Below are 15492 nucleotides of genomic sequence, written 5' to 3' on the forward strand. Positions count from 1 at the left end.
TGCTTTGTGAAGAACATTACCATAAAATATAGGTGAGAGATTTCTGCATGTATTAATCATTTTCAAGTACATCTGTATTTGAGAATGAGTTCCTTGTAATGGTTGAAAAATTTTGTGAATGTTTTAACCAGATTGTATAACAATAAGGTTGTAATTCCTAAGTTATATAAAGGTTTCTTTCGTTAAAATCCAAAACATTGTTACAAATACGAGCAAATGGAACCAACTGTGATATGTTAACACCATATGATGGTGATAATGGGACATCACCATCTAAAAACGGAAAGTTAACAAAGGGAATGAAAAATCATCCCTTTCATCAATAATTCTAGTATGAAGTTAACCATTATTGATATGAATATGGACATTCTTTATTATCAATATTTGCTTTATTCAAATAAAGTTCTGCAGGATATAAATATTTAGTGTAAATATTGATGTCGTCATTGTTAAGAGCCAAAATATTATCCAAATATTAAAGGAGGGCTACCCTAGAAACATCTTTGTATCTGGGAGACATTGATGATGCCCCGACACATGAAACATTTGTCTATCGACACTTCGGCAACCAATAAATCAAATAACAGTGCAAACATTCTGATGTATTACTCAAGTAGCTGCAAGTGTTTTCAAATGAAAGATTGGAATTTTCCAAAAATTAAAGGGATCTTCCCATTTTTAGATATATAGTACACTTTTAAAAACATTTTCATTTTATTTGGCACAAATGTCCTTAAGTTATTGAGCAAAAAATTACACCCCCTTATGAATAAATTTGCATAACTAGGAAACAAAAAATTTGAATTTTTCCAAAAATTAAAGGAAGCTTCACACTACAGGTTCTGTATTGTGTGTGTATGTTTTCCATGTCTGGTCTTGGTCCCCAAATTACATTCTTTCGATTTCCCCAAGAGTCTTGGTTCTCTTGATTACTCTTTCTAGTAGTTTCAATTTAATTTGTGGAAGCATTTTTGTATAACTGTTAGAAAATTTGCGGATGGACTAATGGACGAGGATTCAACAATATGCCCCACAACTTTTAGTTGCAAGAGCATAAAAATGTCTATAAGATTTTCAAATATTTTGGTCTTAGCATTCAAAATAGGGAGAAGATTAATTCTATTGTAGATGATGAACTTCTGTACAGTATTTTGCAAGTTAGGCTATATCATAAAAGAAATGGAAAGATATACGATGTTTAAATGACATGTAAATATCACTTTAGAGTGCATAAAGATTCAGAAATGATCACTGTTGACATTAAGAAGAACACAAATGCTTCGGAATAAAATTATCCGTGTATTAATGCTGAAATATACAGACCTGAAAGGGAATGACTATCTTGACCTGCTTCCCTTTTCATACATGTAGATTATTTGGTATTACTTGGCATACTTAACATGTATTTTTATGATTTGTGAGATTAGCAAAAAAGTATTTTCAGATGGTCCCTTGAAATGTTTTACTGAATTATATTATAGAGCATATTTTGGTCATTTTGAGTTTTCCCTTAATATCTAGATAATATGAAGTAGGAGCAACAGTCAAAATGTCATGTGGACTTATGAAAAAAAATAACTGGAAGAACATTTCTTTAAAAGTAAATGGCCGAGTAAAATCAGAAGTTGCAGTTGTAGATGTATAATGCACTAGTTCTAAAGGAATTTTCAATATTAGATAAACTTGTTAAGGAATGCATTGTATCCCTATAAACATATTAGGATTATATCTGAAATATTCATTACTGTGTACAAACTTTTATATTGGTGTGTATTATCCCTTGCAGAGTACAGGTATCATATTGGTCTCAATCTGCATTAATGTTTCCATAGACTTCTATAATGTAGTGCATATTTTTAGGATTTAAAAAAAAATGTATATGTAAATCGATTTAATAAAACTTTCACTTATGTAGCATTTCTAAGGACTTGTGAAAAAAATAATTTTCCACAAAAAAGTAGGGCGAGTCCACGAAGATCAGACAGAAAAGTAGTCAACTATAAATAGCCATTTTGTCTACTTCCACTTTCATTTTGCACTCATCACACCATCCTTTTCAGAGTAACATTTTTATGTTATTATATTAAATTCTCTTAACAAAAAGTTTGTCATCTTAAAGTGTTATGTTTGCTCTATTTTATAGGTTCGTATCTTTTGACAAAACATTAGTTTGTAGAGAGACAAAAAGAAAATGCACTATATTTTTATACCCTCCATGTTTTGAGTACACTCGCTTAGTGATGTGAATGCAAGACTGGTAGCTATTGCAGTCAAAAGCTTTGTTTGAGACAGTATTCACCAATATAATGTTAGATTTTTTCTTGTGTAGAAAAATTCCTCAGGGAACTTAAGAAAAATTGAATTGATTATCATAATGTCTGTATTGACACTTATGAAACTCTGATCTTTGTCATATATTCATGAGATTTGTGTGTTTTTTTTTTCAGTAGAACATCATGTAAAAAGTAGAGGACAAATGGTCCTTCATATTGATTTTTCTTTCACGCTGAATCAGTTCTGTAATTAGTTTTGGCATTAAAAAAAATAGTGTTCGCTCTGAGGCAAAAAAAATAATAGTCTTGTTTCCTGCTACCAGCAAGAAAAAAAATAGGGTAGGTAGGTAGTGAAATTACTGATAATTTTATTTTTCTAAAACATTTTACACTGAGTTAACGGGGGAAAAATCTAGACTTAAATAGTTCTTGAGCCAAAATGGCAGGTAGGGTATCATGAAACAGACATAGTATTTTTTTTGGCCTTACTTGATATTGTAATAATGATATCCAGTTGTGTGGAGTTTTCTGTAACATGAATTGTTGATGAAAAATATCAGTTTGCTTCATAAAAGGAAATAGTTTGATTCATATTATATTTACATTGGACTAGCCTTGACCTTTGGTGATATTTCGGTACAGAAAGGTTTGTTATTTAATTTTTTAACAATTAAAATTCTCTGACTATTGAACATGTCAGTGCATATTTTTTATTATTAAGGTTCATCCCAAGTCAAAATCTGGGACATACACATAAACACATTAAATTACTAATATTTTCACTATTTGAATAATTATGAAAGGAAACATTCTGAAAAGCTTGTATACAATACACAGTTCTCAATATACATGTATTTCTTCTTTTCACCTGAAAATATGACTTTGGTTCATTCTTTAAGGCAACCAAGGATTTTTTTTCAAAAAAGGTACAAGCAAGGCACATGCATACCTCATGGAAATATAAACATGTATGTAAACTTCTCCCTCAACATCTCTTGATAAAAACATTGCATAAATAGAGAATATTCTGGGTTGAGGATTATGATAATCAACTTCCTTAAAAAAAATAATTTATTTCACTTTAAATGTTTTCTCTCATAAAACCAAGATTTGGAGGACCCCTTCCTCTCAAAGGAACAGTTAACATATAATTTGGTATGAAATTTTCATTTGCTTTGGCTGTGTCTCTTTTTTATTTATTCTAAAATTACCAAAAATTTATGTGTATGAAAATGATGAAAAATCTCTTTTCAACAAATTTTAGAAAATATAAAGAAATGCATAATAAAATATTGAAATTATGAAAACTTTCCAAAATATTTATGTTTATAATGTATCAAAATAATGAATGTATTGTCTTCTTAAATGTGTGTGTGTGTGTGTGTCATAGATATAGACTTTGGAAGAACCTTAATACATGAAGTAAAATAAATCTGTTTCTGTTTTAATGATATTGGTATCAGTACAAATGTACTTAGCTATTATAATTTTCAATAATACAAAACTTTGAAAAGGAAATAAAAACCCCAAATGATTTTTATATACAGATACTTGTAGGGACACATGTTCAATGTAATTATTTTTCTTTCAGTTTTCTATTATGAAAAAAATATATCTTTTTAAGATTCAGTACAACACCCTTAATACATTGTAAGTGTGTGATTTACAGTGGAATTAGTATGTTATTGAATCTGTTGGTTTTTATCTAAGATCAAATAATATATGTCAAGGTTTTAGCCACACACATTTTCAAATTATTTTGTAGGATCAGCAAGGATTATATGTAACTATAGCACCACTATGGTAATAGCAAAATAAAAAAAAAAAAGAATTCTAAGTTCAAGGGGAAAATACTAAGCTAGGAAAATGGACTCAAACACAAATATAACATATTTATGGGTGTGGAAAGGAAACTAAAAAAAAGTAATTGTAAATTGTACATATGTAGCATCCTTAGTCTTACCAAAATCATTTGTACAAACTCTGCTTCTGGATCCCATGGCAGATAAAAAGATACAAAACAATTGAAAATTGATGCCACCAATATAACTATGATGTACAAAGCCTATTATGTCAAAAAACAATTTTTTATGTGGTTTGATTTAATCCCGTCTTGTTGTCAACATATCTCAGTAAACTGATATCATTGACTTTCAGGTATATTATGGATTTTTCCTATATCTCATTTTCTACAACTGTATGGTCATGTGATTAGTTCTTTGTCTCTTGTGAATTTGGTGTTTCTGGTTGTTTTGTTCACAGATTACCCCTTGTTGATACCTTTAGATTGTGGTATATTGCTACTTCTCCCTTTAGTAACACATATCAATAAAATAATATCAATAAAAATAGACTACAATCAGACTACAATCTTTAGCAACATTTAGTTAACATCAATGGGTAACCTCATTAATAAGAATTCATAGTAGCTCTTTATTTATAATAATGATTTGAACTTGTTACTATTGTTGAGTCATTGTATAAGCCATGTTATATTGATTATTGATAAAAACCGTCTAATCGCTCTTGTTAATTAATCAATGAACTGACCTAATCAAATATGCATTAACTGTTAAGGGAGACAACTGTGTATTGAATAAAAAAACCAAAAACTAGTATTTATTTAAAAGCCAAGGCATTGATATGCTCAAGTAGGCACAGATTCAGGCAGGGGTGCACACAGCATGCAACCCTCCTTAAGTTGGAAAATTTTTTTTAGCATGAAATAAAAGTTGTTTTGCATTGCTTTATTTGGCATTTTATTCTATTAGTGCCACCCTCCCCAACCTGAAATTCTAGATTGTCTCTGTCAGGCAATTCCAGACCAGTACAATGCTTAATTATATTTTCAAGAACTGTACTACTTGCATTTGAAATTTTGGATTTAATGCTCTTAGTTCACTGTACAGACTTGATTTTAGTTTTTGGAAAAGCTTTATTTGACTTGAGTAACCCATGTTATACTTAGTAATCATTTACATGAATCAATTACAAGGTGTTTTGAAATTGAAAAGTGATAGAATTTATTTGTCTGAAATTTTTTTTTCAGCAACATGGTGCTTAAGTTACCAATTTTTTCTGTACATCATATGACACGATTGAATCACCATTTATTTTTTCTAATATTTTTTCTTTAGAGATTGAAGAATAGAACAGTAGCTGTAGAAAATTATCTACACTTGGAAGAAAAATAATTAAGCTTGATTAAATAATAAAAGTAAACATTCAATCTCTATCACCTTCCAGTCACATCCATGATAATAAGATAACACGGAGAAAATATGCCTATTTCAGCTGTAGGTGAAGCCTTTTGTTGATAGAGAAATCCAATAATTTTCCACACAGACTTTCTCAGAATATTAACAAAAGGAGATGCTGATGAGGCCACAATCATGGAGATATAATTAGGAGACCTGATAGAATTACATTTATGATAGTTGTGCTGCCATGAAAGTACAACCATTCGTACATGCAACTGGTTGTCAGGCTAATAATGGAGGATTTATTGCTCTGCATGTATTGATAATAATTCTCAATGGAATTAATAAAAAACTCTTGTGATACCTAGGAGGGATTAGTATTGGAGAATTTGTACATATTTGAATTACAATGCTTGGAATTTAATGTTTTTATCTCAAATTCTATGTCGTTATTTGTGTAACCATGCCAACAGTTACGAGACCGGACATTCACCTGCAGAATTTGATGCAGAGGCGTAAGTCAGATAAACTTTGAGTGTTTTGTGGTCCTATACAACATAAAGTTTCAGAATATGTTATCTATTTTGTATAATTTTGGGTAATCAATATCATTGATAATTTTTTTTTTAACTTTATTAATACCTGAAAGAGTTATCAAGGGAACCAAGGTTATAGTGGTAATCAAAAGAATGTAATCCAGGGACAAAGACCAGACATGGAAAACAGACATACACAACAAAGAACATGAAGTAACTAAAATCATACATACAAAGTAACAAAAGCAAATGAGCAACTCGGACTCTACTAAAAACTGGGAGCATGGATCAGGTACACCGGTAGGGTAAGTGTCCTTTGCTTTTCTAGAAACACCCGCCGAGTTGCTCATAGAAAGTCAAGTTTGGGGTAGACAAATGAAGAAAGGAAAACTATGACCCATTGAATAAATCAGTTTTCATGGTGTAGATTGATATCAATAATGATCCAAGAGTTCATGATGACGACCATAAAACTTCTTTAAAAAAAAAATTTGGAAAAAAATGATTTAGGAATGTTTAGAAGCAACCTGTTCTGACTGTTGGTGCCATATTCTGCATTACTGGTTTTTGACTGTTGGTGCCATATTCTGCCTTGCTGGTTTTGTCTGTGAATTTCCTTTTTTCATAAACATCTTTATTTTCTTCTTATGCATTATTTTAATACTTGATTAAAATTGTCCCTATTTAAGACTAGTAGTACTAGGATGCTTACTTTGAATTTTGAAATTACTGGTTTTGTTCCCCTGCTCCACCATTGATTGTTGAGCTTTATGATGAACTTCTGAGAAGATTGTTGAATAGGCTTGCTAAAGGAAACAGAGGCAATTTACATTCATGAACTATAGTAAAGGATGTCTTTAGGCTATAGTTGGCTTTCAAATCAATATCTTGGTCAAAACTCAGCAGAAAATGTACAATTTTTTCGTCTAAGCTAAGTAAAAATCCAGTAGGATATAATCTTATTCGGGCACCAGGTGCATGCCCCCTAAAATTTTGATTTTTTTTCTTTTTTTTTGTGCATGAAGTCTTGTTTTTCTTCAAAAATATGTTTGCCTCACTTTGCCTAGCATTTTATTCCATCAGCACCCCCTAACCTAAAACCCTGGATCCACCCCCAGAATAAGAAAAATGTATTAAGTGAAAATTTTTTAGGTAGTCCCAAATATTTTTAATAATTATTTCCACTTATCAGAATAATAAGAATTGAATTTTATAAAGCAAATTTTTGTCAGGCAAAGATACTCAAAATTTTGTTTTTGGTCTTGTCTTTGAGTATACAATGTGATTTTATGTAGATACTGCTTACATACTCAATTATACTTTTTTTTTCATTTAAAACATAAGTAAATAAATAAGTAGAAAAGGAAACTGTGTGGGGTTGTACCCCCTTTTTTTTTGAAAATTTGGTTTATTTTGTGCATTTCTTTTTAAATAAATTGACCAATAATAGCCTAGGACTCCCATTATGAATCCTCAACAGTAAAATGTTTATTCCTGTAGAAAAGGTAGTGTGATACACATTTAATTAAAAACAAGGCAAAATTAGACCATTTGACGAATGCATGTAAAAAAAAAACTAAAATGTATTTAAACTCATGCATTTCATCTTTACTTGAAACTACCAATATGATCTCCATACCATTTGATATTTTCTGTAAATTGATAGATAAAATGACATATTGTTGTAAAGGTAGTATGATTTTTAGATTATTCATTTGTCTCATGTCACATTGAAAATCTACTCGATTTTGTGGATGTTGAGAATCTGGTCCTCTTATTCAAATGACTGGTACACAAATTATTATAACACTAAGAATGAAAGTGTCAGAAAGGAATTTTCATACTTCTCGTTTCTCCCTTTGCCTGATTTTCAGAATGACTAACTCCCAAATCTAACTAGCCATGGCAGGAAATGTTATTTAATAACTGTGAAACCTGTAGGTCCAGTTGAACATCTTTGAAACAGAAAGATGTATTAAAAGTAACAGATCAATGAAATAGTTTATGCAAGATATAAAATCATATAGAAAGTAGTGTTTCAAAGACTGACAAAAAGTGTTGGTTTATATATGATTCTGACAAAAGTGTTAGTTAGTGTATTATACATGTATTCAGGTGCTATAGCAGACAGGTTTTACTTAACACTGAGTTTAGTGTTGGGAAAAGCGAAGCATGTTGACTATAAATTACTCCAGTCACATTCTGAATTTATATCTGAAAAGGAAAAATTAACTTTGTCAACAGTAAAAGTCAATAGCTGTGACAGAGAATCTGTTGTTTGTTTGATTGTAAAATATAGGAAAAAAGTTATTTTAGTCTCGTTTTGAAACATGTTTTGAGGAAGAAATTACTGTGTGTTAAATCAATATCATTGTAAAATATAATAGTATTTATTTTGTCCCCATATTGGCTCTAGCCAAGCATTGATAACATAGTGGAAATTGATAGTATTAACATTGATACATTGATGATGACAGCAGTTATATGGAGAGGAGATAAGAGAATCAATAGATTATCTGAGTATATAGCACTTTCTACGTTCAGCAATGAGGGTGGGTTGAAATCATGTCTTACTGATAATCTTTTCTGTGATGAACTTTCAACCTTCAGGAGTGGGCTATATACACCTCTCTCTTACCTGCTGCCCTATCTATGCTTCAGATTATGCTATGCTTCTGGTTATGCATTGTTTCTTGTTATGATGTGCTTCTTGTGCTTCTGGTAATGTTATGCTTCTAGTTATGCTAGACTTCTGGTTATATTATGCTACTAGTTATGCTATGTTGCTGGTATACTGTGGTTCTGGTTATACCTTACTTCAGGTCATGCTACATGTATGCGTCTGGTCATATTTTGTTTGGTTACATGCATGTCATGCTGCTGGTTGTGCTATGCTTCTGTTACACTATTTTTTTGTTACACTATGCTTATGTTCATGCAAGATTTTTTGTTGTTACTTCGGTCGTGTTGTGCCTTTTTCCTTATTATTTATGCTAAACCTATTGAAAACACACTCATTTTGTTTAAGCTATGCCTCTTGGCAAGGTGATGAAGCTGTGCCTCTTGTATGCTAGTTGTGCTGAGACTCCACCATTTTTCATGGTAGTTATCTTGTAGAGTTGATGGTGTTGAAAGATTAAAATGTTCACTCTTGCTAAGTCAAAATAAAAAATCCTATCAGGGTGTAGTTTAGTACCCTAAATTACACAACCCAACAATGGTGACAGCTAGAACTGTCAATGAAAGTGTTTGGCAACCACCAAAATTATACACCCCAACAATGGTGACAGCTAGAACTGTCAATGAAAATGTTTGGCAACCATCAAAATTATACACACCAATAGTGGTGACAGCTAGAACTATCAATGAAAATGTTTGGCAACCACCAAAATTATACACACCAACAATGGTGACCGCTAGAACTGTCAATGAAAATGTTTGGCAACCACCAAAATTATACACACCAAAATAAAACATCCCTCTTTTTACAGGAAACCACCAAAATAACCTGACGCCAAAATATCCCAGTTTAACAAAATATCCCAGTTTACCAAAATATCTCAGTTTACAGTACTTTGTATATCTCTTATCTTGAGAAAGAATTATAGCTTATACTCTTATGGGATGTCATTTCATGCATTATTGTTGTGAAACTATACATTGTTGAGCACAATACTACCTTTGGGAAAACACTATTTACAAATAGTTTATGAATTATTCACAACACTTTCCATTCTTCTCAGAAACAGTTTATGATGTAATACATTGATTTCTATTACAATTTTAGCAAGTTTTATGTTGTTTTGACTCAATGAAGGGGAGGCTATTTTAAAAGAATTCTCACTGGCAATGAAATATTTTTTTAAAACTTGTGTGGATGTCAAGCAAGAAATATGTTTTTTTTTGTGTCTGAAATTGAAATTAGGTTTTTATGAAACATACAGAAATATTTATAAGTCCTTAAGCTTTACAAGATTAATTTTCCCTGCAGCTGTCACTTATGTCATGGACAACTTAAAAAATTAAATGTAAGTATCATGTGTGTAGGATAGATTGTACTTTTCCCTGTTTTATAAATACAAAACCTGTAGGTGTATCCCATGCCATTGCCTGTTTATAGAGAAATGCTTAAGTGGTTTGGAGGGAAGTTATTTGGACAATATTTTTTTGTGCTTAACCAATTTTCAACTTATTTATAACATTGGTTGGCTTTTTTCGATAGGATAAGGGGTTGTAGTAACCTGAACCATTGGCTTTGGGCCTGTATCTGGGCTGTTTACAAGCATATTACATGGAAAATATGGATCTACCCATTTTATACATTATCACCCCTTTTCGACTGTCAGGGAGTCATTCTCAGGCGCAGATCCAAGGACAGGGGTGCTGGGCATATGTCTTTACCTAAAATTGTGAATTTTTTTGTGTCCATTTAAATCTTGATTTTTCACAAATTCTACTCTCCAAAATTTTTTTGCCTCCCTGCATGCTGCATTTTATTCTAATAACGCCCCCTTAACCTGAAACTGCGGGATACACCCCTGTTCTTGACAACCAACAGATTAAGTCAATCTTGTCCACATTTTTTTTTACGCTTTTTAACGAATATTCTAAAAACCATAGCAGAAAGAAACTTTCACTTGATGAAATTATAACAATACCTACAAAAACATCAAGATGTGTTAGGATAGACCTCTAAAATCTGGCTTATAAATTTTGTTATGCTTGGCCCCTAGATTTTTCCAATTGAGCAATAAAGTCTCTTGAGAGAATTTTGTTTTGTTTCCAAGTTACAGGACTTTTGAACACTTCCAAAAAAAGGTGGAATAGTCTACTGCATGTTTAATGCTGCTATTTTTTACATTGAAGTTTCAGTTCAAATGATACAAAGAAAGCAATGTAAACAAATATATACAGTGAAACATGTCTATACAAAACCTGTTTTACAATGAAGTATTCATTTAGTTAAAGCAGATATTTGGTTTAAAGAGGTTTAAAATATATTGAAATTTAGACTCAAGATGATGTGTGGTTTACACAGGTGTTTAGTATACCCTGTGTTTAGTTTACACAGGTGTCTGGTATATCCAGTGTTTACACAGGTTTCTGGTATATCCAGTGTTCAGTTTTCACAGGTTTCTGGTATGTCCAGTGTTCAGTTTACACTGGTTTCTTTTATATCCAGTGTTTACTTTACGCAGGTCTCTGGTATATTCAGTGTTCAGTTTTCACAGGTTTCTGGTATATCCAATGTTCAGTTTACACAGGTGTCTGGTATATTCAGTGTTCAGTTTACACAGGTTTCTTGTATATCCTGTGTTCAATTTAGACAGGTTTCTGGTATATCTAATGTTCAGTTTACACAAGTTATACTGTATAATATACTATTCAGCTGTTTACAGTAATGGTTTATTATGATCTTCCTGAACTGTAATAAATCTGATGTATTTTGTTTTGACAGATTACCATCCAATGCAAGACGTGATTGGATCAGAAACAACAGAAGATGTGGAACCAACACAACAAAGAGTTATTTACATCAATGCTCCACAGCCTGTCAAATACTGCAACAATAAAGTCAGGTAGGCCTAATTTACTGTGACATTTGTAATTTGACTGCATGAAATCCTTACAACCTGTCAAATACTGCATCAACATAGCCATATTAGTTGAAAGTTACCGTCACAGTTGTATTTTGACTGCACCAATGCCTAAAAATCTGTCAATCACAGCAACAAGAAGTTGAGGTGGTCCTAGTGACTGTATCTCTCATTAGTTGACTGTAACATTATATTTAAAATACTGTTGTAACTTAGTAAGGTACCTGAAGTTCCAATTGGCTGTCTCAGTTGTTATTTAACTACATCATCTCACCATAAGGTGTATGAAATACTGCTACAACTAATTTAGGTATGTGTATGTCCAAGTAACTGCATCAACTTAAACTACATCTTTTCAAATAATGTGATCACTCAATAACTATTTGAATTAATTTCTTATTGTTGAAATTTTGGTACCTGTATTAAGGGACATACAAAATGAACAATGATGTAATTAATATAACTTTTTAATTAATTTCAGTACTGCTAAATACAGTTGGATATCATTCTTGCCAAAGTTTCTGTTTGAACAGTTTAGAAGATACGCAAATGTTTTCTTTCTCTTTATATCTTTACTACAGGTAAGTTATGTATTGTACACATGGTACAACTAGTTAAAACATTTAGTGGTAGAGCCAGAAATTTTGAAATGGGGGGATTCTAATGATTTCCCATATAATCAACCAAAATGTTTGGTTTTGTTGGCCTGGGCCCTCACCTTGGGATCTATGTATGACTGTACAGTGCTAAGATTTTCTTGTTTCTCAACTATTGATGTGGTCTTATGGTTGAGTGCTCATCTTGAGGGTGGGATACTGTAGGTTTGATCCCAAACTTGAGTCATATCATGGACTTTAAAACTAGTAGTCTCTGCTTTTCCAACAAGGGCGTAGCATGTAGGAGATTTTATGAAAAGTACAATTGACTTGGAGTCAGTGTAATTTGACTAAGTGTGTGACTTGCCATCCCGTAGGCTGTTGCCTAGAACTTTGTGCAGCTTTTCTAACTAGTACTAAGTATAGTTTGTTTGTTGACCAAATGCTCTCGATATGAAATGTCTGTCTTGGACATTAAATTGCTATCAATCAGAAGGTGTATGTTTCTAAGGACTGAAAGTAACTGGGATTAAAATTTTTTGAACATTGTTACACTGACCATAAAAAACCTGGATCAGCCCATAATATGACCAGCACTTTAATATTACCAACATAACCAAGTTTCCAATGATGACTAAAACAAAAACATATATTTAAAGTGAAACCTGTCTAAACCAAACCCAGGGTAAACCAAGAGCCTGTGGAAACAAAACCATGTGTAAACCAGAAACCTGTGAAAGCCAAACCCTGGATAAACCAGAAACCTGTATAAACCAAACTCTAGATAAATCAGAAATCTGTGTAAACCAAACCCTGGATAAACCAGAAACCTTTGGTCTCTAAACCCTAGATAAACAGGAAACCTGTGGTCTCTAAACCCTAGATAAACTTGAAATCTGTTGTAAACCAAACCCTGGATAAACCAGAAACCTGTGGTTACTAAACCCTAGATAAACCAGAGACCTGTGTAGGAACTAGGAAGCTGTGTAAACCAGATATCTTATGAAGTCCATTCATATCTATTTCAATGCACTTTGAACCTGCCTTAAATGAACAAAACCTTTACAATGTAATCCAAAAAAATATGTTTAGTTTAGACAGGTTTCACTGAAACAGTATTCTATTCTTTAAATTTTTAACATTTTTAAAAATTATATTTCAGCAAATTCCACAAGTGTCACCAACAGGACGGTACACTACAGCACTACCATTGTTGTTCATCCTGACTGTATCAGCAATCAAAGAAATTATAGAAGATTATGTAAGTACCTTATACCTGCCAGATATTTTGTGATAAATATTGGCAAATAAACATAGAAGTCTCTAAAACAGGACTATTCAGATACATCAGATTCAGATCAAATGGCCTAAAACTTATAGTTTCCATTTTCTTAAACTTGCTTACATTCATGCTGAAGTATATTTCCTTGTAGTAAAGTAGATGCTGTTACAAAATAAGTCTTAAGAATTTTCACAATCACATATCTACTATTAGCATATTTTTTTTTGTTACTGGTGGAATTGAATTGTGATTAATGTATAAGTATCTGATATCCATGTTATTTTTGTAGAAACGCCACAGACAAGATGATGCTGTCAATAACAGAGAAGTCTTAGGTGAGAATGTGTCTTACTTGTACAAATTTGTGTTTTCACACTAAGGGTACCCATGTAAAACTTTGTCACATACAGTTATTTTGACTTTTTTCATAATCCAAACAAAACAAAGGCATAAGTGAGATCACAAGCAATTTCTGATATTGCAACGTCACATAACAATGACAGCTATGAATTTATTTGAAAATAACAATAAAATATTTAGAAAAATCTATATATTTAATCAAATAATCAGTTGATTATCATGAATATCCAAAATATAATTACTGAGAACAATGGAAGTTTTACTCCTTGTGTGGAACGTACTCTTAACATCTTACCATTCTGCACTCAGGATCATATTTTTGTTATATACTCTACTATTCAAATTATTATCATATAAATCTTTGATTCTTCACAATAACCTCTTTCATTTTGTATATTTATTGTTTTCTTTACAATGTTATTGTGTTTTAAGTGTTGAGAGATGGACATTGGACAACTTTGAAATGGACACAGATTGTTGTTGGTGATATAGTGAAAGTTACTAGTGGGCAGTTTTTTCCTACTGATTTGATATTATTATCATCAAGGTAATATTTAGCAAACAATTCATGATGCTGCGGATTTTATGGCCATTTATATGTATGGACCAGATGGTTGTCCCAAACTATTGTATGGACTGTAGTGTAGCAGAAATCCATTGGATTTTTTTAGGGGGGCCCAACCAATTGTAAACTATTTGCTATGTTATACTTTTTAAATGTAGTTTACTGTGGATCATTCATGTGAAAAACATACACAACTTCTTAAATTATGACCTCACATTCTTAAAATAATTTAAGGGAAGCAGTCCATATAATTTTTCACCAGTTCATATGAACTGGCAGATATATCTTATAAAGTAAACAAATAAAAATCTTAGAAGTGTAATATCAAAATATAATTTCTGAAATTAATGATTTTTTAGACTGAAACAGTTCACTTACAGGTACACATAAATGTAAAAGTTTATCTAAAGACCCAATTAATAATATGATCTGTATCTAAAAAGAAAAAAAATAGATTAGAGCACATATGGTATTTTATGACATGGTAAATCCTGACTTAGTGGTTGCAACCTAATATATCATTATTTTGTTGTTAGTCTGAAAAAAAATGAAATTATGTTATTTTTCAAATATTCTGTGTTATTGATATCCATAAAAAAAATACCAAAGCATCAGCAGTGGGATCATTCTAATACGTCAAAATCCAAAAAAAACATGGCCTAAATGTGAACACATGAAACAGAGACCATCTACATATACATTGTAGCGAGCCATATTAAAATGATTACACATGAAAACTGAATATAAAGGGAGCAAGATATCACACAAAAAACTGAGGCACTAACAATTTGAACTCCTACAAATAACCAGGAGTGACATTAGGTGATCCTTAAAATTTGTTTTTATTAAATAATTTCAGTGAACCACAAGCTATGTGTTATATAGAGACTGCTAATTTAGACGGAGAAACAAATCTCAAACTGAGACAGGTAAGATGTTTAGGACCTTAGTTTTATATATACTGCCTTGATAGAAATTGGCCCATTTTATGTTTTGGGTCTATGTTTATTTGTGTTTTTTTCTGAAATGGCTAGCTTCCTTTTGAATGAAGAATGTGTTCATTTATTATAGACATTTATTGTT

The 15492-nt window shown here is 31.6% G+C and overlaps 1 protein-coding gene across 10 annotated transcripts in view; it reads left to right on the forward strand.

Annotated features, from left to right (window-relative positions):
* The window catches only part of LOC148605632 (putative phospholipid-transporting ATPase IA), a 76713-nt gene that overhangs the window by 8934 nt on the left and 52287 nt on the right, over nt 1–15492 (forward strand). For 6 of the 10 annotated variants that reach the window (XM_088548823.1, XM_088548822.1, XM_088548824.1 and 3 more), the window contains exons 1-7: nt 8454–8561; nt 11468–11588; nt 12088–12187; nt 13365–13463; nt 13774–13819; nt 14277–14391; nt 15269–15338. In XM_088548823.1, coding sequence (XP_088404949.1) covers nt 8477–8561; nt 11468–11588; nt 12088–12187; nt 13365–13463; nt 13774–13819; nt 14277–14391; nt 15269–15338 — 636 coding nt within the window. In that variant the 5' untranslated portion in view covers nt 8454–8476. Of the gene's footprint in view, nt 1–2781; nt 2920–5410; nt 5989–8453; nt 8562–11467; nt 11589–12087; nt 12188–13364; nt 13464–13773; nt 13820–14276; nt 14392–15268; nt 15339–15492 lie in introns of those variants that run through there. The other 4 variants (XM_088548825.1, XM_088548830.1, XM_088548827.1 and 1 more) reach the window with 3 other exon arrangements.

The sequence above is a fragment of the Perna viridis genome, chromosome 10, assembly GCF_037379345.1.
Source record: "Perna viridis isolate PV_CMFRI_1.1 ecotype Kerala chromosome 10, ASM3737934v1, whole genome shotgun sequence".
NCBI classification, from domain to species: domain Eukaryota; kingdom Metazoa; phylum Mollusca; class Bivalvia; order Mytilida; family Mytilidae; genus Perna; species Perna viridis.